Source organism: Cervus elaphus, chromosome X (assembly GCF_910594005.1).
Source record: "Cervus elaphus chromosome X, mCerEla1.1, whole genome shotgun sequence".
Taxonomy (NCBI): Eukaryota; Metazoa; Chordata; class Mammalia; order Artiodactyla; family Cervidae; genus Cervus; species Cervus elaphus.
The window spans coordinates 81,793,538-81,818,608 of NC_057848.1; the positions used below are offsets into that span (position 1 = coordinate 81,793,538).

The 25,071-nt window shown below is 37.8% G+C and overlaps 1 protein-coding gene across 3 annotated transcripts in view; it reads left to right on the forward strand.

Moving 5' to 3' along the window:
- Positions 1-16,558, forward strand: part of CENPI (centromere protein I) — a 54,891-nt gene extending 38,333 nt beyond the window's left edge. For 2 of the 3 annotated variants that reach the window (XM_043896596.1, XM_043896595.1), the window contains exons 18-21: positions 183-231; positions 346-564; positions 13,554-13,595; positions 14,272-16,558. In XM_043896596.1, coding sequence (XP_043752531.1) covers positions 183-231; positions 346-564; positions 13,554-13,595; positions 14,272-14,373 — 412 coding nt within the window. In that variant the 3' untranslated portion in view covers positions 14,374-16,558. Of the gene's footprint in view, positions 1-182; positions 232-345; positions 565-5,645; positions 5,704-13,553; positions 13,596-14,271 lie in introns of all 3 variants that reach the window. The other variant, XR_006339935.1, reaches the window with a different exon arrangement.
- The last annotated feature ends 8,513 nt before the right edge of the window (positions 16,559-25,071 follow it).

Genomic DNA, 25,071 nt, shown 5'->3' on the forward strand with positions numbered 1-25,071 from the left:
GAGCCTCTGTTAATTTTTGTTCTTTGAGGAAAATGTACCACAAAAGGAAAAAAATATTTAACTAGACAGCTGGATATTTGTGTATGTACATATATTTACATTTAAAATGTAAACTTTTGTTTATATTTACATAGGAAAGGCATTTAATGGTAAAAGTTTTATTCTGTTGTTCTGTCTTTTAGGTATCATAAAAATTTGACTGCTGCAAAGAAAAATGAGCTTGTACACAAGGTATGGATGATGAATCTCTGTGTTAAGTCACCATTGTAGAGATATAAGATCTGTTGGGAATAAGAAACGAAGGGAGAATAGGTGATAATGACAATTTTTTTCCTTTCCCAATAGACAAAATCAGAGTTCAGCTTCAGCAGCAAGACCTATCAAGAATTTAATCAGTATTTGACAGCCATGGTTGGTTGTCTGTGGACATCCAGACCCTTCCAGAAAGGATTATCTATTGACCCTGAAATCTTAGGAAATGCTTCAGTAGCAGAGTATAAAAAAAGTTTAAATTTAGTCCATCATCCTGCTTTTTTGAGTTATACTGTTTCATTTCTGCTACAGGTAAGAATATTTAAACAATTTTTAGATTTTCTGTGGGAATACCATGATGGCACAAATAGGAAATTTCATAAATTTAGTGTGTCTGAATTGCAAGACATGTGTTCAGTCATACTTTTTGAGTATCAGCTAACTTTTAGGTATTGTGCTAGGCTCTGGGGATTCAAAGTTAGTTTCTACCCACAAAGAGCTTTGGTTTGTGGCAGAGACAGATTTGTGAACATTACTGCAATATAGTTAGGTGAAATGAGAAGTACAATTGTGAGAAATAGGGGGAGGGAATATTAGTTCAATTCTATTTGGGTAGAGGTGGTGCCAGGTAAGAAAAGGGTACAGAAAAGTTGAAGCTTTGGTAAAATCCTTCTAGACAAGATGGAAAGTGTAAGCTAGACAATATTATCATTAGAGTTGAAGTCTTAGCCAAAGACTGCTGATCTAATAGGTTGATATCAGTATGTAGGCAAAGGGGTCTTTTTAGGACTTTATCACCAGCCCTGTCATTTTCAACATTGTGAGTGACTTACCTCAAATGGTGTGCATATCATCTGTGTGTGGATGACACAGCAGGATGGAATTACAAATACACTGATAGACTCTGGATTCAGAATTCCCTGAACAGACTGGAGCATTAAGAAATCTAACAAAATGAAAAAAAAATGTTTAGAATGAGAGAGATCGTCATTGAATAATTGTTTAATATATTCATGCAAGAACCAGGCACTGTGTTGAACAAGACACATCTAAGTACTGCCCTAATAGAGCTTAGAATCCAGTTGGGGAGGCAGTCATTAAACAGACATCTTACAATAAAGAATGATGAATAATATAGGGAAAGTACAGAGAACAATGAAAAAATACACAGATGTTTGACCCAACTCAAGCTTTACAGAAGTGATGCTGATTGGAGTTTTGAAGGATGAGCATGAGCTTGTCAAGACAGGAGTGATATTTGAGAAAAAGTGCAAAATAGAACAGGGGACAGTAAACTGTTGCTGTGGAGGACCGAACTGTAAATATTTCAGGCGTTGCAGGCCACATGGTCTCTGTCAAGATTACTCAACCTTGCTGTTGCAACATGAAAGTGGCTATAGACAGTGAGTAAACAAATGGGCGTAATTGCGTTCCAATAAAAGTTTATTTGCAGAAACAGGTGTTGGACTCGATGTGGTTTGCCCTTTGTCACAGCATGCTCTATTTGAGGAATTTAAGCAAAATTGTAGGACTTGAGCAGGTATTCTAACCTGACTCAGCAGCAGAAGTACCCAGGGTACTTTTCCAAAGTATACATGCCTGATTGCTTGCACCCTGACATTTTGATTTACTAACTGATATCCAGAATCTACTTTTTTGATATAAATATTCTGATATACAACACGAGCTGAGAGTCACTGCTGTGCTTAGTCGAGACTCTTTGAGACCCTGTGGACTGCTGCCTGCCAGTCTCCTCTGTCCATGGGGATTGTCCAGACAAAAATACTGGAGTGGGGTGCCATGCTCTTCTCCAGGGAGTCTTCCCAACCCAGGGATCGAACCCAGGTCTCCTGCATTGCAGGCAGATTCTTTACTGTCTGAGCCACCAGGGAAGCCCAAGAATACTGAAGTGGGTAGCTTATCCCTTTTTCAGGGGATCTTCCCGACCCAGGAATTGAACCAGAATCTCCTGCATTGCAGATGGATTCTTTACCAGCTGAGATATCAGGGAAGCCCTCGAGAGTCACTAGAGTAAGCTATAGCATGGTAGGAGATGATGTTTTAAAATGTAGTCAAGGACCAGATGGTGAAAAAAGTAATATGTAGACCTTCAAAAACATACTGATTGATTTCAATAATTGAATCAAAATTACAGTTTTCAAGTACACAGAGGCAGTATAGTTTTGTGATTTTCTGATATTCTTTCCTTTTTCTCTTTTCCTTTCATAATAACTTGCCTGATTTATCATACAATACATAAAAGCTTGTTTCAAATTAATGATATATTACTATTAATAATGAGACTGGATGAAATTTGAAATATTTTTAGTTCTTGCTCCTGGACTAAATCCTATGAAAAATGTACATTGCATATACTGTGTTTTATATGCAATTAGGTACATTTGTTTCAGTTTGTTTTCATGTTTTAGAGATTGCTCTTTTCTTTTTATTTGATCATTAGAAATCTTTTTTATAGTATATATAAAGTATATATACTATATATAGTATATATAAAGTATATATACTATATATAGTATATATAAATCAAGTATATATATAGTATATATACTATATATAGTATATATAAATCAAGTATAATTGATTTATAATGTCATGCTAATTTCTACTGTACAGCAAACTGACTCAGTTATCCACATACATACATTCTTTATATTTTTCATTATGGTTTATCCCAGGAGATTGAGTATAGTTCCTGTGCTATACAGTAGGAGCTTATTGTTTATCTGATTTGTTATTTAATTTGATTCTTAGAATATATAAAACATTTAAATGATTCCAAAGTCTTAACTATAGGAATTTCATCCTTTTTTCCTCCATCTTATCTTTGTCTTTAGGGAGCCTTTTTTTTTTTAGGTAGCCATTTTGTTGCTTCTTGATTTGTTCATTCAGTGTTTTGTTTCTTTAAACTTAGTTAGTAAGCAGTGTTTTTTTTATTCTTTTAATAATTTATTTATTTGTTTGTTTTTGGTTGCTCTGGGTCTTCATTACTGTGTACAGGCATTCTCTAGTTAAGGCGAGCTGGGGCTCCCCTCTAGCTGTGGTACATGGGCTTCTCATTATGGTGACTTCTTTTGTTGCAGAGCACAGGCTCTAGGCATGCAGGCGTTAGTAGTTGCAGCACACAGGCTCAGAAGTTGTGGCATTCAGGCTTTGTTTCTCACGGCATGTTGGATCTTCCCAGAACAGGGATTGAACCTGCATTGGTAGGTGGATTCCTATCTACTGTACCACCAGGGAAGTCCAACATTGTTTTGTAATCTGTGTCCTATAATTCCAGTATCAGGAGTTTTGTGTGTCTGTCTCTGTTACCTCCTTCTTTTACTGTTTCTTCCTCATGTTGCTTAATTTCTTTGTGTGTCCTATTTACTTTCAACTTTGTGATGGACACCTGAACTATTATTTGTAGAAAGAGTCAGAAAACTAGAATGATATCTTCCTGCAGAGAGAACTTTCATTTGCTTCTTGCATGTACCTAGTGATACTCTTGGAGAAGGGAATGGCAGCCCACTCCAGTATTCTTGCCTGGAGAATCTCATGGACAGAGGAGCCTGGTGGGCTACAGTCCATGGGGTCAGAAAGAGTCGGACATGACTGAGCGACTAAGCATACAAGCATAGGGATGCTCTTTGGCACTAACCTAGTGCAAATTCTGTGCTTGAGATCCTTTACACGATTGGTGGACAGACTGCAAGCCTGTGAGAAGGCTAATTTATTTCTGGTGAACTCTTAGCTTGAAGGGGTAGCCCTTTGAGTTTCTAGTTTAAAGTGAATGTTAGTTTATGAGAGTTGCCACTTTTGGCAAACCCTTTGCTTTGACTTTAGTCACCTTAGCCCTTGGAGGTTGTCGAAATGCAGCTCAGGTTTTTTTTTTTTTCCCCCCACTGTGTATAACATGCTCTGATTTATTCCATTTCATTCTGTTCTAATTTTTTAAAAATGCTGGTTGAAGTCCATTGAGTTGATTTCATGACCCCTTAGTGGAGATGCAGCTCAGTTTTGTAGTTGACTCCTTTGGATTGGCAGATTCCCTTAGGCCAGGAGTGACTGAGTATTAGGTTTACCCCTCTGGGCTCTCATCTTCTAGATTTTGGCTTAACCTTACCATCGACTTTGGCATTCCCTTTATTAATGTTACCCCTGTATTACTTTTTTTAAACATAACTTTTTTATTTTGTAAATTGTATTTATTTATTTTATGTTTTGGCTGTACTGTGTGGCATATCAGCTTAGTTAGCTGATCAGGGAACTGTGCCCTATGCAGGGAAAGTGTGGAGTCTTAACCACTAGAGGGCCAGGGAAGTCCCATGTTTTGTAAATTTTAAAAATATAAAAGGAGAGAGAATGTATAGTATAATGAGCCCCTGTAGACCCAGCTCCGTCTTTATTCCCATCCAGTTTCATACTTTCCCCTGACCCAGTTAGTTTGAAGCAAATACCAAATGTTACACAATTTTACATAAATGTTTCATTCTATATCTCTAAAAGATATGGGCACTTAAATTTTTTTTCTGTTTCTTCTTATTTTTCACAACTTTATTAAGATATAATTCAAATACAGTACAATTCACCAATTTAAAGTATACACTTCAGTGGCTTTTAGTATATATTCACTGAGCTGTGCATCCGTTACCACAATCTGTTTTAGAATATTTTTATTATTCCCAAAAGAAACCCCTTGCCCCTTAGCTATCACACTCCAGTTTCCGCATTCCCCAGACCTAGGCAAACACTCATCCACTTTATATCTATATAGATTTGCTTATTCTGGAAATTTATAAAGATGAACTCACGATAATATATGGGTTTTTGTGACTAGCTTCTTTCACTTAGCGTAATGTTTTCATGGTTCATCTATGGGTATGCAATGTGTAAGGATTCCATTTTATTCACACTTTCCTCAAGATTTGTTATTGTCTGGGTTTTTTTTTTTTATTCTAGCCATCCTAGAAGCTGTGAAGTAGTATTTCATTGGGGTTTTAATTTGCATTTCTCTGATAGCTATTGATGTGCTTTTTGCTAGCTATTGATGTGCATCTTTTCATGTGCTTATTGCCCATTTGTATATTTCCTTTGGAGAAATGTCTATTTATACCCTTGCCCATTCTTAAATTAGGTTATTTGTATAAATGGCTTGTAAGACTGATTTCTATAGTCTAAATTCCAGTTGATTATCATATGATTTGCAAATCATATGTGTGTGTATATATATATAATCTGCAAAAGTTCTCTCCTATTCTGTGGGTTGTCTTTTCATTTTTTGGTATCTTTTGAAGGACAGAAGTTTTAAATTTTGATGAATTCTTAATTTGTTAATTTTTTAGTTTATCACGTGTACTTTTTTTTAATGCCTCCTCTTTTCCTTCTCCCTTCAGCCCCTGGCAATGACCAGTCTACTCTCTCTGCTTCTATGAGTTTGATTATTTGAGATTCGTAAGTGGTATCTTATAGTATTTGTCCTTCTGTGTTTGACTTATTTCACCTAGCATAATTTCCTTCAAGTTTGGTCTCCCAGTAAATTGTGGAGAATAGGGATATTGGTTTTTCCTCATGATGTCTTTGTCTGGTTTTGGTTTCAGGTTAATTCAGGCCTCAAAGAATAAGTTAGGATATTTTCTCTCTTCTAACTTTGGAAAAGTTTGTGAAGGATTGACATTAATTCTTCTTTAAATATTTGGCAAATTCTACCCATGAAGCCATCTGGTCATGGGCATTTTTATTCGGAAGGTTTTTTTAAATTAATTTATGTTTTAATTGGAGAATGATTACTTTACAACATTGTGGTGGTTTTTGCCATACATGGACATGAATCAGCCACGGGTGCATGTATGTGTCCCCTACTAGTCAACCTCTTTTCTTATCATAGGTCTATACAGACATTCTATTTTTTTGAGTCACTTTCAACATTTACTTTTCTAGAATTTGTCCATTTTATCATTTATCTAATTTATTGATAATAACTTTTATTTTTTTAATTAATACTTTCTTTTCTTTTTCATTTTGGCTTATTACAAGATATTGAATATAGTTTTCTGTGCTATACAATAGGATCTTGTTGTTTTGATAATACTTATTTCAATAAAGTTGGTAATGTTTTCCCCCTTTCATTCCTGATTTTAGTAATTTGAATCTTTTCTTTTATTTCCTTATTTAGTCTAGCCAGAAGTTTGTCAGTATTGTTGATCTTCTCAAAGAACAAACTTTTGGTGTCATTGATTTTTCTCTACTTAAAAAAACTAAAAGCTTTAAAAATTGTGGTTAAATACATGATATAAAACTTAACCATTTTTAAGTATATAGTTCACTGGCATTAAAACTCTTCATCTTGTAAAACTGTAACTATGTACTTATTAAACAATAACTCCCTATTCCCTTCGCCTTCCTCACATCAGCCTTTGTAACGTTCATTGTACTTTCAGTCTCTGTGAGTTTGACTGTTCCAGGTAGCTCATATAAGTGGAATCATATGTTTGCTTGCTTCACTTAGTATAATGTCCTCAAGGTTCACCCATGTTATAGCAGTGTTTTGAAATATCCTTTTTAAAGGCTGAATAATATTCCATTGTGTGTACACACCACATTTTGTTTGTCTGTTCATTCTTTGATGAACATTTATCTTGCTTCCAGTTTTGGCTGTTGTAAATAATGCTGCTATGAACATGCATGTAAAGTTCTCTCTTCAAGTTCTTATTTTCAATTCCTTTGAATATATATACAGAAGTGGAATTATTGAATCATATGATAATTGTTTTTTTACTTTGTTGAGGAAACCGCATTCTATTTTCATATGAATTTTACATTCATATCATCAGTGCAGAATAATTCCAATTTCTCCATATCCTCACCAGTACTTATTATTTCCTAGTTTTTTTCATAATAACCATCTTTTTAAAAATTTAAACTTATTTTCTATTGGGGTAACAATATTGTGATAGTTTCAGGTGAACAGTGAAGAGATTAAGCTATACATATACATGTATCCATTCTCCCCCAAACTCCCCTCCCATCCAGGCTGCCACATAATATTGAGCAGAGTTCCATGTGCTATATATATAGTAGGTCCTTGTCAGTTATCCATTTTAAAAATAGCAATCATAATATCCCATCTTAATGTGTGTGAAGTGACATCTTATTGTGGTTTTGGTTCACATTTCCATAATGCAGAGCATCTCTTTATATGTTCATTGGTCATTTGTTTATCTTCTTTGGAGAAATATCTACAAGTCCTTTGCTGTTATTTTAATTGGGTTATTTGATTTTTTTTGTTTTTGAGTTGTAGGAATTCTTTATATAAGAAGTCTGGATATTAATTATTTACAGATATGTGATTTGCAAATATTTCCCCCCATTTTGTAGGTTGCCTTTTCATTTTGCTTGATAGCATCCTTTGATGCATAGAAGTTTTAAGCATGATATAATGCCATTTGGATATGTATATATGGATATAGATGTAGTCTGTTTTGGCTTATGCTTTTGGTGTCATACCTAAGAAATCATAAAATCCAGTGTCATAAATCTTTCCTGCTATGGATTTTTCTAATCCATAGAAAATTCTATGGATATAGGAATCCATATAGTTTTTAGTCTTATGTTTAGATGTTTAGTCCATTTTCTTCCCTTCTTTCAGTTAATTTTTGTATATGATGTAAAGGATCCAACTTCATTCTTTTGCGTGTTGAGATGCAGTTTTCCCAATACCATTTGTTAAAGAGACTGTTCTTTCCCCCAGTGAATGGCTATGACGCCTTTGTCAAAGATCATTTGGCTATATCCATGATGGTTTATTTCTGAGCTCTCTGTTCATTTACACTGGTCTATATGTCTGTCTTCATGCCAGTAACACATTATTTTAATTTGAAACTTTGTATTAAGTTTTGAATCAGAAAGTGTGATATTCTCTCTCTTTATATACTTGTTATTTCTATTATTTCTGCTCTGATCTTTATTATTTCTTTCTTTCTTGCTCTGGATTTAGTTTGCTCTCCTGTTCCTGGTTTCTTGGCAATAAATTAGATTATCAATTTGAGATCTTCTTTTTTTTTTTTTTTTGAGATCTTCATTTTTAATGCAAATATTTACAGCCCTGATTCATCTGCCATGCTCACTAGGAAGGACCAATGGCTTACATTGCTGTTCTTATGGAATTTTAGTAGATCTTGTTGAATAAATATTTTTATATTTTTTGTATGTCATTAGGATAATTTCCAGAGACTTTAAATCCTGGGTTTATAAAAACAGTCTTTGCCAACTTTGCCTGTTTTGCTGGTGAGTAGTTCCACAGAATTCCTCGTGATCCCATCCTGAAAGTGGAACTCCATGTGGACACTTACCATAGAACAGCCACCTTCCGTTTCTTGAATATCTTTCCAGATGTGTATTGTTTATTTCTGTGTAAATGATCTTTTTCAACACTATACATTATACATACTTTTCTGTCTCTTGATTTTTTTTTTACTTAGTATCTTGGCTTTTGTTTTGCCTGTGTGTGTGTGTGCTCAGTTGCTCAGTTGTATCCAGTTCTGCAACCCCATAGACTGTAGCCTTCCAGGCTTCTCTGTCCATGGGATTCTCCAGGCAAGAATACTGGAGTGGGTTGCCATTCCCTTCTCCAGGGGATCTTTCCGACCCAGGGATTAAACCTGCATCTCCTGCTTTGGTAGGCAGATTCTTGACCACAGAGCCACAAAGGGAATCCCTTTTGTTTCATATTTGTACATAAAGGACTGCCTCATTCTTTTTGTTGTCTCTGTAGTATTTCATTGTATGGATGTAGTACAAGTTAAGCATATAACTTATCAATTGAGTTTTTTAGTTATTGCCAATCGTTATTAAATTATACTCTAATGAATATGTTTGAACTATATACATTATTTCATACATGTGCAAGTGTGTCTGTTGGATAAAATTGCTCCACATGGAATTGATTTCAAAGGGTATATCTTTGTAATTTTGTTAGGTATTGTCAAATTGCTTTCAGTAGAAGTTATACCAACTTACATTACTGCTAACAATGAATGGGAGTCCAGTTGCATCTAGTTCTTACTTGGAATACTACGTGATGAATCACAGAATAGAATTAATTTTCTTTAAGTTAGTTCTTTTTTCTTCCCAGACTGTGTGTGTGTATACATCTTAATTATAAGATTCAGTCTCTAAAATGATAAACGCTATCAACTTAGACATAGGTAAGCAAACTTATTTTGGAGTTTCAGGAATTAATATATTCCTTTAAATCAGAAGTGTTTTAAAAAATATTTTAGGAAGGTTGATTCTTTTTTTTTTAATATTAGAATATAATTGCTTTACAGTGTTGTTAGTTTCTTCTGTACAACAAAGTGAAATCAGCTATGTGTATACATATATCCCCTCCCTCTTTAGCTCCCCCACGGCCATCCCCCAACCCCCATCCTGTTACCCTAGGTCATCACAGAGCACTGAGTTGAGCTCCCTGTGCTATACAGCAGGAAGGGTGATCCTTGAAAGTTTAATTCTAACAGCATTGTGCACATTTGGCAAAATGTGTAATTAACATTTTGTAATTAACGTTTCTGTATGATTCTGAAAATACTGGGATTTAATGTCAATCTTTCTCTTAAAAGAATACCTTTTGAGCCTTGTCACCAACTTACTTCTCATTATCTAATGATTGTACCTTTGAGGTGGTAAAAATAACCTCTGATACTATGTTGTTGCTGCTGCTGCTAAGTCGCTTCAGTCGTGTCTGAGTCTGTGCGACCCCATAGACAGCTGCCCACCAAGCTCCCCCGTCCCTGGGATTCTCCAGGCAAGAATACTGGAGTGGGTTGCCATTTCCTTCTCCAGTGTGTGAAAGTGAAACGTGAAAGTGAAGTCGCTTAGCCGTGTCTGACTCTTAGCGACCCCACGGACCACAGCCTGCCAGGCTCAGCCTACCAGGCTCCTCCGTCCATGGGATTTTCCAGGCAAGAGTACTGGAGTAGGGTGCCATTGCCTTCTCCGTGATACTATGTTAGTGTGATTTAATTCTGACAGTTTTACTTTGCTGAATTATCACATTGTAAATATTTCGAATTGGCCATATTTTTAGAGATAATTTAGTAAACTTAATTTGGCCAATCAGTTCTCAGTATCAGAAGAACTCAAGTTACTCCATGAGTCTGGGCATTTGTCAAGCCTATGTTTCAGGAAATTCTGAAGCTCTTGGTTTTTTTTTTTATCAGTTAGTTACTTTTGAATTAATAATTAGATATATCTTTGTTTATACATTCAACAAATATTAGGTGTCCGCTATGCTTTTGACGGGCTTAATCTGCCTACAATGCAGGAGACCCCGGTTTGATGGGTCAGGAAGATCCCCTGGAGAAGGAATAGGCTACCCACTCCAGTATTCTTGGGCTTCCCTGGTGACTCAGATGGTAAAGAATCTGCCTGCAATGTGGGAGACCTGGGTTCAATCCCTGGGTTGGGAAGATCCCCTGGAGGAGGGCATGGCACCCCACTCTAGTATTCTTGCCTGGAGAATCACCACGGACAGAGGAGCCTGGCAGGCTACAGTCCATGGTGTCACAAAGCGACAGACAGGACTGAATGACTAAGCACAGCACAGAACAGCATGCTTTTGACACTAGGAATACAGTGCTTAAAAAGATAGCTACCATCTCTGTCCACATGGAGTTTATTCTAATGAGAACAAGCAATAAACAAGTAATGAAATAAGTAGATGTGATAATTTTAAACTTTGAGAAATGCCATGAAAGGCATAAACAGGGTTGTGTGAGTGTGTGTGACTGGAGTTGTCAGGGATGAGTGTTCAAAGAGGGCCTGTTTGAAGAGGTGGCAATTGATCTGAGATTTCTTCTAAAAGATGAGAATAAGCCAACCTAAAAATAGCTAGAAGAAGAGCATTGTAGGCAATGGGGACAGTACTTAAGGGATTCAAGGGGAAAAAGGAAGCCCAGTGTGACTTAGATTAAGGAACAAGAGGAAGCAACAGTTAGAACTGGACATGGAACAACAGACTGGTTCCAAATAGGAAATGGAGTACGTCAAGGCTGTATATTGTCACCCTGCTTATTTAACTTATATACAGAGTACATCATGAGAAACGCTGGGCTAGAGGAAACACAAGCTGGAATCAGGATTGCCAGGAGAAATATCAATAACCTCAGATATGCAGATGACACTGCCCTTATGGCAGAAAGTAAAGAAGAACTAAAGAGCCTCTTGATGAAAGTGAAAGAGGAGAGTGAACAAGTTGGCTTAAAGCTCAACATTCAGAAAACTAAGATCATGGCATCCGGTCCCATCACTTCATGGCAAATAGATGGGGAAACAGTGGCTGACTGTATTTTTGGGCTCCAAAATCACTGCAGATGGTGATTGCAGCCTTGAAATTAAAAGACGCTTACTCCTTGGAAGGAAAGTTTTCAGCAACCTAGATGGCATGTTAAAAAGCAGAGACATTACTTTGTCAAAAAAGGTCCATCTAGTCAAGGCTGTGGTTTTTCCAGTAGTCATGTATGGACGTGAGAGTTGGACTATAAAGAAAGCTGAGTGGTGAAAAATTGATGCTTTTGAACTGTGGTGTTGGAGAAGACTCTTGAGAGTCCCTTGGACTGCAAGGAGATCCAGCTAGTCCATCCTAATGGAGATCAGTCCTGGGTGTTCGTTGGAAGGACTGATGTTGAAGCTGAAACTCCAATACTTTGGCCACCTGATGCGAAGAGCTGACTCATTTGAAAAGACCCTGATGCTGGGGAAGATTGAAGGCAGGAGGAGAAGGAAATGAGAGGATGAGATGGTTGGATGGCATCACTGACTCAATGGACATGGGTTTGGGTAGACTCTGGGTGTTGGTGATGGACAGGGAGGTCTGGCGTGCTGCAGTTCATGGGGTCGCAAAGAGTCAGACACAACTGAGCAACTGAACTGACTGACTGATAGAACAGGATAGGTTATTTTGTTTTTGCGGGGAGGGCAGGTTAAGAATCAAGAATCAGTCAGTTAAGTAGGACCTACTCAAGTTTGAGATGCCTGTTCAATATCCAAGAAGTGTAAGTAGGCACCTTGAAACAGGGACCTTTAGAGCTCAAGAGAGGTGTTGGAATGTGAGAAATAAGTATGAAATTCATCAGCATGGACTATACTTCATCAGTTCCAAAACTACATTTTTTTTTCTTTTTAACTTTTCAGAGATCAGGGTGCATCTTGTGATTGATGTCAGCCAGGCAGCAATCATGATAGAGTTGTCATTTGCTGTTTTAAGTGTGTACTGGCAGATTGCCAGAATCAGACCTTGCAGATGAGATGTCAGCAGTGTGGTGGAGAATTGGAGATGATATTAGAGCACTGTTTTAAGCCCTTGAAATCAAATGACTCAGAGGAAGAAGGTAGGGAAGAGGTGAACCATACATGTTATGGAGATTTCCTTGAGGCAAGGGCCAAAAGTAGGTTAGCTTTTTGCAGTTGAGACCCAAGCACCGTAGCTTTCTGTTCCTTTAAGAAATGCTGCATAATCCACACTCTGGCAGAGAATGATAGTGTGTGAAGAAAAACATAGATGTCTACAACCCTGAAGTAGAAAAGTAATTCAGAAGAGTTAAGACTTTGAATGTGAAGTTTTAGGAATAACTTTCACCACTGAATTTTTTTTGCATTTACCATTCCATCTTGATAAAAATGATGTATGTTCAAAATCTGCCTACATCTAAAACTCACTCATTGTAAAATATAAACTTCTAATTGTGTTATACATAGTTTGATCGGCAGAGTTTTTTCTCAGTGATTCATAAAAAAGCCATTGAATTGCTGGCTTTTCAATGAAGTACTGTAGGTGATAGTTAAAGCCAGGGAATAACTAGCTAGCTCACCTAGCTCTTGAGTTTACATAAAGAATTACAATTTCAGAAATCTACTGTGTACACAGACTGCCTCACCAGACTTCATCCTCATCCTTCAAATCTCAATTCAGATAATCATATTCCTCATAACCTTCTATAACACCTTCCATCTCCACCTGTGACTGAGTCCAGAATTTTTTAAAATGAGGCCATAGATTAAAAAAATGGTGCTCACTTTATCTACTGCAATTTTGTCTTCTTTCTGTTTGTGCTTCTAGGGAAAAATATGAAAGGTTATAGTGGGTGTTTATTCAAAAGGATTCCAAGAATGTTGGTAGGAATAGAACATAGCAAATGAATCAGACAGTGAAGAGCCATCTTAATTTTCTGGTAATTTCTGCTAACCAAATATTTTCATCCCCATTTCTCTCCATTTCCTTTTTTGTTTGTTTTTTGTTTTTAAAGGAATGCCCAGAAGAAAGGAAAGTAAACATGAGCTCTATACGGGTAAGGAAATTTATTTTCATCATGTGCAGGGATAAAGCTTCATTTCATCAAAAGAATTTATACCTTTACTTTTCCCCAAATCCCAAGTCTGCTGCCTAGGCAAATTCAAAGTAAAGTATTTGCTTTCTGAATTAATTCTGGTGACTTTTATGTGACTTCATTGGCACATACTGTCTACATAGATAAAACTATTCATAGTTTGACTCTTGCTGTTGCGTCTGTGCATTATCTTATTTTATAATACACTTGCATGTAGTCAAAGTGTGACTGTAACAAAACCAAACACAGTTGTCTCAGTATAGAAACTCTGCTGTGTACATATTTAATATAGACAGTAATGTAATAGTGTCTGTTCCTGTGCTGTGTACTTTAGATGTTAAATTCCTAGAGTGTAGGAATGATGACCCATTTCCATTTATTTCACAGTACGTGTTCAGCTGAACAGCTAAATTTTTTTGTCAATATAATAAAAGGAATATTTAGCCCTTAAACTTTCGGTATGCTCTAGTTTGAATGTGCTTTAGTGACTGAGTTTTAGTAAAGAACATGACTACTCGAACTTACTCTTGGTATGCACATCCAAGATGCTGGGAACTTTTTCTAGGCAAAGAAGAGGAGGTAGAGAATAAGCAAACTAAATACCTGATAAGTAATTTTCCCTTTTTTGTGCCTGCAGGGGAAGAAATGGAACTGGTATTTGGACTATTTATTTTCAGAGGGGTTACACGGCTTGAAACACTTCATAAGAAGTAGTATTCATCATTCTTCTGTCCCCTGAGCAGAGAGCATAAACCACCTGATCAGCATTCTTTTTTTTTTTTATGTTTCATGTCACGGATGTTTTAGCATGATATTTTTAAAAGGTTGCTGTTAGCAATCATATAATGGAACAGACATGGGGTTGGGGTCAAGCCAACCTAGGTTTGAATCTCATATCTGCCACTCACTAGTTTTGGGACTGTGTTCTGAGTTTTTTTGTTGTGCCTTAAAATATTAGCAATCATTTATTATTAATATTTCTATTTCTAGGAGGCAGGAATTAGGGGAGAGCTTCAACTGGGTGGTTCTGCCTCAGGGTCTCTCCCAAACTTGTAGTCAGGTGGATGGGGGGCTAGAACTCTGGAGGCTGGCTGAGTTAATCTCCCCCTCTTCTTAGAGTCTCAAGGCTTCTTCATGTGGTCTTTCCATGTGGCTCACTTGGGCTTCCTTACAGCATGGCGGCCTCAGGACAACTGGATGCTTCTGTGGTGGCTTGGGGCTCCAGGCAGGCAGATGTCTTAGGGACAAAAAACATCACCTTTTCTGATGCAGCTTTGGAGGTCATGCACTCTTAGTTCCTTCATACTCTCTTGGTCACAAGCAAATCACACACTTCCCCAAGTTCAAGGGGAGGGGTATTAGACTCCACTTCATGATGGGAAATGGCAGAGTTCTTGAGTAGAGTTGGCAAATTATGACCCTTGGATGAAATCAGGCTCCTGGGCATTTATGTCTTGTAAATGGCTTTGCCATTATGTGAAAGCTGAGTGTTTGGGATAGGTACTGTGTGGTCTGCAAAGCCAAAAATATTTACTGTACAACTCTTTATAGAAAAGTTTCCTGACCCCTATTCTAGAAGACCATGTTGGATGAGTGATACTGTTTTAGCCACCTTTGTAATATGCCATTGGCTTCAGGCAGGTTGCAAGCCTCTGAATTTTACTGGGTCTCCAAACCTGGCACCGGATTAGATAACTGAGACATCTGGTTGCTGTGCAGATGGCATCATTGGACCACGTGTGTACAAGTATAGCTTCAGAGTTTCTCAGGCCTTTTGCACAGGAGCAGAGGTACACCCGGCTTACTAGCTGCTCATTCTTTGCTGTGGCTGCCATCAGCTTTTGTAAAACTGAAAACAGGGTAAATATAGACTTTGACTTTTCATGTAGCAAAACTGTTTGCAGGAGTTAAGTGCTTTACAAAGTTGGCAACCACTTTTAGAATCCCCAACTGCTAGTTCAGGAGGAGAGTGGGCATTGCTTATGCACTTCTTGTAAAAATGAAAATCCATTAACTTTTATGATTCATGTACGCTCTCTGACAGCATTGGGTCAAAGGGGCTTTTTTTCCTTCCTCCACCTGATCAACATTAAATGAATGTTGACAGAAGCAAACTGAGCATATGGGACTAAACTTCATTGTTGCTGAAGAGATCAAGAGGCTCAACTTGAGTTTCCATACTCATTTCACCAACAGACTGCTACCTTCAGGGAGTGCTCAGACTGGCTTTCTACCCATGGCTCAGGAGAGCCTCAGTGTGGCTGACTTTATTTTCAGGATCTAGGTTCTTTAGCCCACCAGTGAAAAATGACTTCATCATCAGTCTCTGCCTTCCACCAAATTATGCATAAAGAGATATATCCATTATGTGGTGGGATTTTTCACATTTTTGTGAACTATGATTTGCATTTTTATGGAAAAGAGCAGATGATAATATACAGTGGCATTTAAGCCAGACATATTTATGCAAAATACTCAGCTGCCTCTGAAACCTCTGTGAATGTTGCCCTTTTACTGATTTTGGACAACCATACCAACACCAAGTTAACAGGATATATGTCTAACTCTAAAAGCTGGCTTTAGGTAGTTGGTAGATTCTTGGGCCTTCACTGGTAGTAGCAATTTGATGAGAGAAGGAAAGGGAAAGAACTGTGGGATAATCCACATTCCTGGAGCTTTACCAGTTTGATTTCACGAGACTGCTCTATTTTGTGCATGTGCATGTATGCGTATGTATATATCTCATTTTTAAATGTTTAGGTTCCAATGAATTAACTGTAACTTATTTTCAGGAATAATTCTGAAGCGTTTTAAAATTTTTATAATAGCTATAATATCTTGCTGAAAATTTACCACAGAATTTTGCTTCAGTGCTACAGAAAAATTCTCCGCCTTTTAATAAAATTTGTATCATTTGAGAGAAATCAAGCTGAATTTACTTTTGTATTTAAGGGCACATTGCAGTTCTTTTTTTCCTGTAAAGCAAAGCAGAACCCTGAACTATATTATTGGAAGGTGTTCAGACTAGAATCCTATTTATTCATTCGTTTTTTATTTTAGACATATTTACTGAGCTTACCATGTGCTGTGAATTCTTCTGTGTGCTGGTTATGTAGTACCTGCTTTTGTGGAATTTACTTCTCTGTTGGAGAAGACAGGTAGTACAGGTTGTAAATAGATGTATAATATCAGATGATGTAAAGAAAAAGCAAAGAATAGGGACAGAAACAAACTGAGGGTATGGGACTAAATTCTTTGCTCATTGGTAGAGGCCCGGTGGCTCATTGAGTTTCCATATTTGCTTCAGCAACAGACTGCCATCTTCAGGGAGTACTTAAAATTGTCTTCTATCCATGGCTCAGGAGAGCTTCAATGTGGCTAACTTTGATTTGCAGGATCTGGGTTCTTTAGCCCACAAGTGAAAAATGACTTCATCATCAGACTCTGCCTTCCACCAAATTATACATAAAGAGATATACATGTTTGAGAGGGTTGCAGTGTAAGATGCTTAAGGAGGGCCTGTTTGAAGAGGTGACATATGCAGAGGCCCTAATGAAATAAGTGTATGAACCATGTGAATATTGGGGAAAAGAGCATTCTAGGAAGAGATAAAGGCAAGTAAAAAGGTTTGAAAATGTTAACTTACTTGGCATGTTTGAGGAATAGCAGAGGCTACTAGGGTTACAACCTAGTGATTAAAGGAATGATAAGAAATGAAACAGAAGAAAGCCAGAGAGTAGTTCATGACAATCCTTGTAGCCGGGTATGGATATGTAATGGGAAGCTATCAGAAGGATGGAGAGCCGAGGAGTGGCATAATTTGACATTGTGGATAACAAATTTACTATGTGGATCACAGCAAACTGGAAAATTCTTCAAGAGATGGGAATACCAGACCACCTTACCTGCCTCCTGAGAATGCAGGTCAAGAAGAAGCAACAGTTAGAACTAGACATGGAACAGCAGACTAGTTCCAAATTGGGAAAGGAGTACATCAAGGCTGTATATTGTCACCCTGTTTATTTAACTTAAATGCAGAGTACATCATGCACAATGCCAGGCTGGATGAAGCACAAGCTAGAATCAAGATTTCTGGGAGAAATAGCAATAACCTCAGATATGCAGATGACACCACCCTTACGGCAGAGAGCTAAGAGGAACTAAAGAGCATCTTGAAAGTGAAAGAGGAGAGTGAAAAAGCTGGCTTAAAACTTGACATTCAGAAAACAAAAATCATGGCATCCAGTCCCATCACTTCATGGCAAATAGATGGGGAAACAATTGAAACAGTGACAGACTTTATTTTCTTAGGCTCTCGAATCACTGCAGATGGTGACTACAGCCATAAAATTCAAAGACACCTGCTCCTTGGAAGAAAAGCTACAACTAACCTAGACAGCATATTAAAAAGCAGAGACATTACTTTGCCAACAAAGGTCCATCTAGTCAAGGCTACGGTTTTTCCAGTGGTCATATATGGGTGTGAGAGGTGGACTATAAAGAAAGCTGAGTGCCAAAGAATTGATGCTTTTGAACATCAATTCAAAAAGAGAGAAAAGTCTTGAGAGTCGCTCGGACTGCAAGGAGATCAAACCAGTCCATCCTAAAGGAAATCCATCCTGAATATTCATTGGAAGGACTGATGTTGAAGCTGAAGCTCCAATACTTTGGCCACCTGATTCGAAGAACTGACTCATTTGAGAAGACCCTGATGTTGGGAAAGATTGAAGGCAGGAGGAGAAGGGGACGACAGAGGATGAGATGGTTGGATGACATCACCAACTCAATAGACGTGAGTTTGAGCAAGCTCCGGGAGTTGGTGATGGACACGGAAGCCTGGCATGCTGTGGTCCATGAAGTCACAAAGAGTGGGACATGACTGAGCGACTGAACTGAACTGAACTATAGAGCTGGAGTGTGGAGTTTATTTTTGTTGTTGTTGTTTTTTCATTTTATTTTATTTTATGTTTTTTGTTACAAGGGCTGGTTTTATTTTTTTTCCATTTTTTTTTATTAGTTGGAGGCTAATTACTTTACAATATTGTAGTGGTTTTTGCCATAGATTGACATGAATCAGTCATGAATTTACATGTGTTCCCCATCCCGATCCCCCCTCCCACCTCCCTCTCCATCCCATCCCTCTGGGTCTTCCCAGTGCACCAGCCCTGAGCACTTGTCTCATGCATCCAACCTGGGCTGGTGATCTGTTTCGCCCTTGATAGTATAGTTGTTTCAATGCTATTCTCTCAGAACATCCCACCCTCGCCTTCTCCCACAGAGTCTAAAAGTCTGTTCTGTACATCTGTGTCTCTTTTTCTGTCTTGCATATAGGGTTATCGTTACCATCTTTCTTAATTCCATATATATGCGTTAGTATACTGTATTGGTGTTTATCTTTCTGGCTTACTTCACTCTGTATAATAGGCTCCAGTTTCATCCACCTCATTAGAACTGATTCAAATGAATTCTTTTTAATGGCTGCGTAATATTCCATAGTGTATATGTACCACAGCTTTCTTATCCATTCGTCTGCTGATGGGCATCTATGTTGCTTCCATGTCCTGGCTATTATAAACAGTGCTGCAATGAACATTGGGGTACACATCTCTCTTTCAGATCAGGTTTCGTCGGTGTGTCTGCCCAGGAGTGGGATTGCTGGGTCATATGGCAGTTTTTTAAGGAATCTCCACACTGTTCTCCATAGTGGCTGTACTAGTTTGCATTCCCACCAACAGTGTAAGAGGGTTCCCTTTTCTCTACACCCTCTCTAGCATTTATTGCTTGTAGACTTTTGGATAGCAGCCATTCTGACTGGCGTGTAATGGTACCTCATTGAGGTTTTGATTTGCATTTCTCTGATAATGAGTGATGTTGAGTATCTTTTCATGTGTTTGTTAGCCATCTGTTTGTCTTCTTTGGAGAAATGTCTGTTTAGTTCTTTGGCCCATTTTTTGATTGGGTCATTTATTTTTCTGGAATTGAGCTGCAGGAGTTGCTTGTATATTTTTGAGATTAATCCTTTGTCTGTTTCTTTGTTTGCTCTTATTTTCTCCCATTCTGAGGGCTGTCTTTTTACCTTGCTTATAGTTTCCTTTGTTGTGCAAAAGCTTTTAAGTTTAATTATGTGCCATTTGTTTATTTTTGCTTTTATTTCCAATATTCTAGGAGGTGGGTCATAGAGGATCCTGCTGTGATTTATGTCAGAGAGTGTTTTGCCTATGTTCTCCTCTAGGAGTTTTGGAGTGTGGAGTTTAGATTGAAGAGGATTAAGGGTGAAAGCAGAGCAGTTAGGTTATTACAGTTTTCCAGGCAAGAGTCTTAGACTAGTGTGGTAGATGATGGGGGATGTGGGGTGGGTGGGTGGGTAGTCAGATACTGGATTCAAGCTATATTTTAACGGTGAAGAAGATAGGCTCTGCTGATAGCTTGTATATGAAGTGGGGGAGGGGAGTAAAGGATGACACCTAGTTTTTTGATTGAGCAATTGTGTGAATGCTAGAATGGAGAGATGAAGAACAGATTTGAAGGAGTGTGGAGTCATGAGGGTGTTTTTGGTCATGTTAGTTTGGAGATGCTAAACAGGCAGTTGGATATCCATGTCTAGAATTCAGGGTACATTTTGGTTCTGACAGAAGTGATTTGGGAGTCTTTATTGCATGGCCATAATATTGGATGAGATCACTTAGTACAGGTTGCAAAGAGAAAATGGCAAAGGACTGAAACCTGGAGCATGTCAATATTAAGAAGTAGAGAAGAGGAGGAACCAGCAAGAGACTGAGAAGTAGTCACTAGTGAGCTAGAAGAAAAGTTAGGAGACTGATGTGCTGGAAGCCAAGTAAAGAAAATGTTTCAAAAAGGAGGGGGTATTTAATGGTATGGAATGTTGCTTACATATACCTGTATATTGAAGTAAATCTGATAGTTTCCCCAGTGGGTAGCCTTTGTCATTTAGAAAATTTTCTTTTGCTTTTAAGTTCGTACTCCAAGTAACTTCCCATATTGTTTTTCACAACATATTATTTTGATTCTTAAGATCATGTAGAACTTTAAATTGTGAGAGGGGGGTTGATTAGTTTTTATGAAAATTTAACCCCTAACAATCTGATATCATGGAAGAAACTTCTCTAAACGAGTTTATATTCTGGGAGAAAAAAAATTTTTTTCCCTTAGTTTGCGTTTTTGTTCAATAATTATTCCCTGGGTACCTCTTTGACCATATTCTTCTCTTGATCAATTGTTTAACACACTTTAAATTAGATATACAGCTGTGCAAATATGCCAAATCTAGTTATTTGAAAAGTAGTATTTGAAGAATCTTCACGGCAAACAAGAAAAACAAAATAAGAATATTTTGCGTGCATGCAAAACATGTCTAAGCAAAGAAATAAAAAATGTGGTTTGACTTAATATTCAATAACAATGCTATTAGATTTCTAACTTTTTTATCGTAACTTCTTCGTCTGGTCTTGGGGACAATCTGTAAAGAAAAAATGATAACTGGTGCCTCATAAACTTTTATTAGCATAGTAGAAATTCTCTTTATATCAGTTACATTTTATCACAAAATAGTTTATTAGATAGAAGAAAAATTATTTTCTAAAATTGATATTATATATATATTAGGTGACCTTTTATTTTTTTTAACATAAATTTATTTATTTTAACTGGAGGCTAATTACTTTACAATATTTTATTGGTTTTGCCATACAATGACAGGAATTTGCCACAGGTGTACATGTGTTCCCCATCCTGAACCCCCCTCCCACCTCTCTTCCCATCCCATCCCTCTGGGTCATCCCAGTGCACCAGCCCTGAGCACCCTGTATCATGCATTGAACCTGAACTGGCGATTTGTTTCACATATGATAATATACATGTTTCATTGTCATTCTCCCAAATCATCCCACCCTGGCCCTCTCCCACAGAGTCCAAAAGACTATGCTATACATCTGTATCTCTTTTGGTGTCTTGCATACAGGGTTATCATCACCATCTTTCTAAATTCCATATATATGCATTAGTATACTGTATTGGTGTTTTTCTTTCTGGCTTACTTCACTCTGTATAATAGGTTCCAGTTTCATCCACCTCATTAGAACTGATTCAAATGCATTCTTTTTTATGGCTGAGTAATATTCCATGTGTATATGTACCACTGCTTTCTTATTCATTTGTCTGCTGATGGATATCTAGGTTGCTTCCATGTCCTGGCTATTATAAACAGTGCTGCGATGAACATTGGGGTACACATCTCTCTTTCAATTCTGGTTTCCTCGGTGTGTCTGCCCAGGAGTGGGATTGCTGGGTCATATGGCAGTTCTGTTTCCAGCTTTTAAAGGAATCTCCACACTGTTCTCCATAGTGGCTGTACTAGTTTGCATTCCCACCAACAGTGTAAGAGGGTTCCCTTTTCTCCACACCCTCTCCAGCATTTATTACTTGTAGACTTTTGGATAGCAGCCATCCTGACTGGCGTGTAATGGTACCTCATTGTGGTTTTGATTTGCATTTCTCTGATAATGAGTGATGTTGAGTATCTTTTCATGTGTTTGTTAGCCATCTGTATGTCTTCTTTGGAGAAATGTTTGTTTAGTTCTTTGGCCCATTTTTTGATTGGGTCATTTATTTTTCTGGAATTGAGCTGCAGGAGTTGCTTGTATATTTTTGAGATTAATCCTTTGTCAGTTGCTTCATTTGCTCTTATTTTCTCCCATTCTGAAGGCTGTCTTTTCACCTTGCTTATAGTTTCCTTTGTTGTGCAAAAGCTTTTAATTATGTGCCATTTGTTTATTTTTGCTTTTATTTCCAATATTCTAGGAGGTGGGTCATAGAGGATCCTGCTCTGATTTATGTCAGAGAGTGTTTTGCCTATGTTCTCCTCTAGGAGTTTTATAGTTTCTGGTCTTACATTTAGATCTTTAATCCATTTTGAGTTTATTTTTGTGTATGGTGTTAGAAAGTGTTCTACTTTCATTTTTTCACAAGTGGTTGACCAGTTTTCCCAGCACCACTTGTTATGATATATTTTTAAGATCTTTTTTGAATTGATACTACTTTTCACTTTGTTTAAATTATTAGGTTTTTAAACTTATGAAAGTGAAAGTGTTAGTCGCTCAGTCGTGTCTTCTTTGCATCCCCATGACTGTAGCCAACCAGGCTTCTCTGTCCATGGAATTCTCCAGGCAAGAATACTGGAGAGAGTTGCCATTTCCTTCTCCAGTGGATCTTCCCAACCCAGGGATCAAAGCCAGGGTTCCTGCCTTGCAGGCAGATTCTTTACCTTCTGAGCCAAGAATGTATAGAGAACCTCTATTTCTGTCATGTAAAAAAAATTTGTTTCTAACAACGGTGGACACTATGGACTGAATGTTTGTTTCCCTCAAATTTATTTGTTGACATCATAACTCCAGTCCTTCCCTCTCAACGTGATGGTGTTTAGAGGTGGGGCCTTAGGTAATTAGATTTTGAGGATGGACTTCTCATGACATGTGGTTAGTGCCTTTATGTTGTTGTTACTCAGTCCTGTCTGACACTTTGTGACCCATGGACTGCAGCACACCAGTGTTCTCTGTCATTCACTGTCTCCCAGAGTCTGCTCAAACTCTTGTCCATTGAATCAATGATGCCAATCAACCATCTCATCTTTTGTCATCCCCTTTTCCTGCCCTCAGTCTTTCCCAGCATCAGGGTCTTTTCCAGTGAGTCAGTTCTTCGCCTCAGGTGGCCAAAGTATTGGAGCTTCATCTTTGACATCAGTCCTTCCAGTGAGTATTCAGGTTTGATTTCCTTTAGGATTGACTAGCTTGATCTTGCTATCCAAGGGACTCTCAGGACTCTTCTTCAACACCACAGTTTGAAAGCATCAATTCTTTGGCATTCAGTCTTCTTTATAGTCCAACCCTCACATCCATACATGACCACTGGAAATACCATAGCTTTGACTATACAGACATTTGTGGGCCAAGTGATGTCTCCGCTTTTCAATATACTGTCTAGGTTTGTCATAGCCTTTCCTTCACAAAAAGTGTCTTTTGTTTCATGGCTGCAGACACTGTCCACAGTGATTTTGGAGCCCAAGCAAATAAAATGTGTCACTGTTTCCATTGTTTCCCCGTCTATTTGCCATGAAGTGATGGGACCAGATGCCATTGTCTTAATTTTTTGAATATTGAGTTTTAAGTCATCTTTTTCATTCTCCCCTTTCTCCTTCATTAAGAGGATCTTTAGTTCCTCTTTGCTTTCTTTCATTAGGGTGGTGTCATCTGCATGTCTGTGGTTGTTATTTCTCCTGGCAATCTTGATTCCAGCTTGTGATTCCTCCAGCCTGGTATTTTGCATGATTTACTCTGCATAGAAGTTAAATAAGTAGTGTGACAATATACAGCCTTACTGTGTACTCCTTTCCCATTTTTGAACCGGTCTGTTGTTCGTGTCCAGTTCTAGCTGTTGCTTCTTGACCTGCATACAGGTTTCTCAGGAGGCAGGTAAGGTGGTCTGGTATTCCCATCTCTAAGAATTGTCTACAGTTTGTTGTGATCCGCACAGTCAAAGGCTTTCATGTAGTCAGTGAGGCAGAAGATATTTTTCTGGAATTCCCTTGATATCTCTATGATTCAGATGTTGGCAGTTTGATTTCTGGTTCCTCTGCCTTTTTGAAATCCAGCTTGTACATCTAGAAGTTCTCAGTTCAGGTACTGTGGATGCCTAGCATGACGGATTTTAAGCATTACTTTGCTAGCATGTGAGATGAGTGCAGTTGTACACTGTAGTTTGAACATTCTTTGACATTGCCCTTCTTTGGGATTGAAATGAAAAGTGACCTTTTCCAGTCCTGTGGCCACTGCTGAGTTTTTCAAATTTGCTGACATCTAGAGTGCTATACTTTAACAGCATCATCTTTCAGGGTTTTAAGTAGCTCAATTAGAATTTCATCACCTTCACTAGCTTTGTAGTAATACATCCTAAGGCTCACTTGACTTCACACTCCAGGATGTCTGGCTCTAGATGAGTGACCACACCATAGTTATCTGGGTCATTAAGACCTTCTTTGTATAGTTCTTCTGTGTATTCTTGCCACCTCTTCTTAATCTCTTTTGCTTCTGTTAGGTACATACCATTTCGGTCCTTTATTGTACCCATCGTTGCATGAAATGTTCCCTTCATATCTCTTCATTTTATTGAAGAGATCTCTAGCCCATTCTGTTGTTTTCTTCTGTTTCTTTGCATCATTCACTTAAGGCTTTCTTATCCCTCCTTGCTATTCTCTGGAACTCTGCATTTAGTTGGGTATATCTTTCTGTTTCTCCTTTGCCTTTCACTTCTTTTCTCAGCTATTTATAAGGCCTCCTCAGACAAATATTTTGCCTTCTTGCTTGCTTTGTTTGGGATGGTTTGAATCACTGCCTCCTGTGCAGTGTTACAAACCTCTATCCACAGT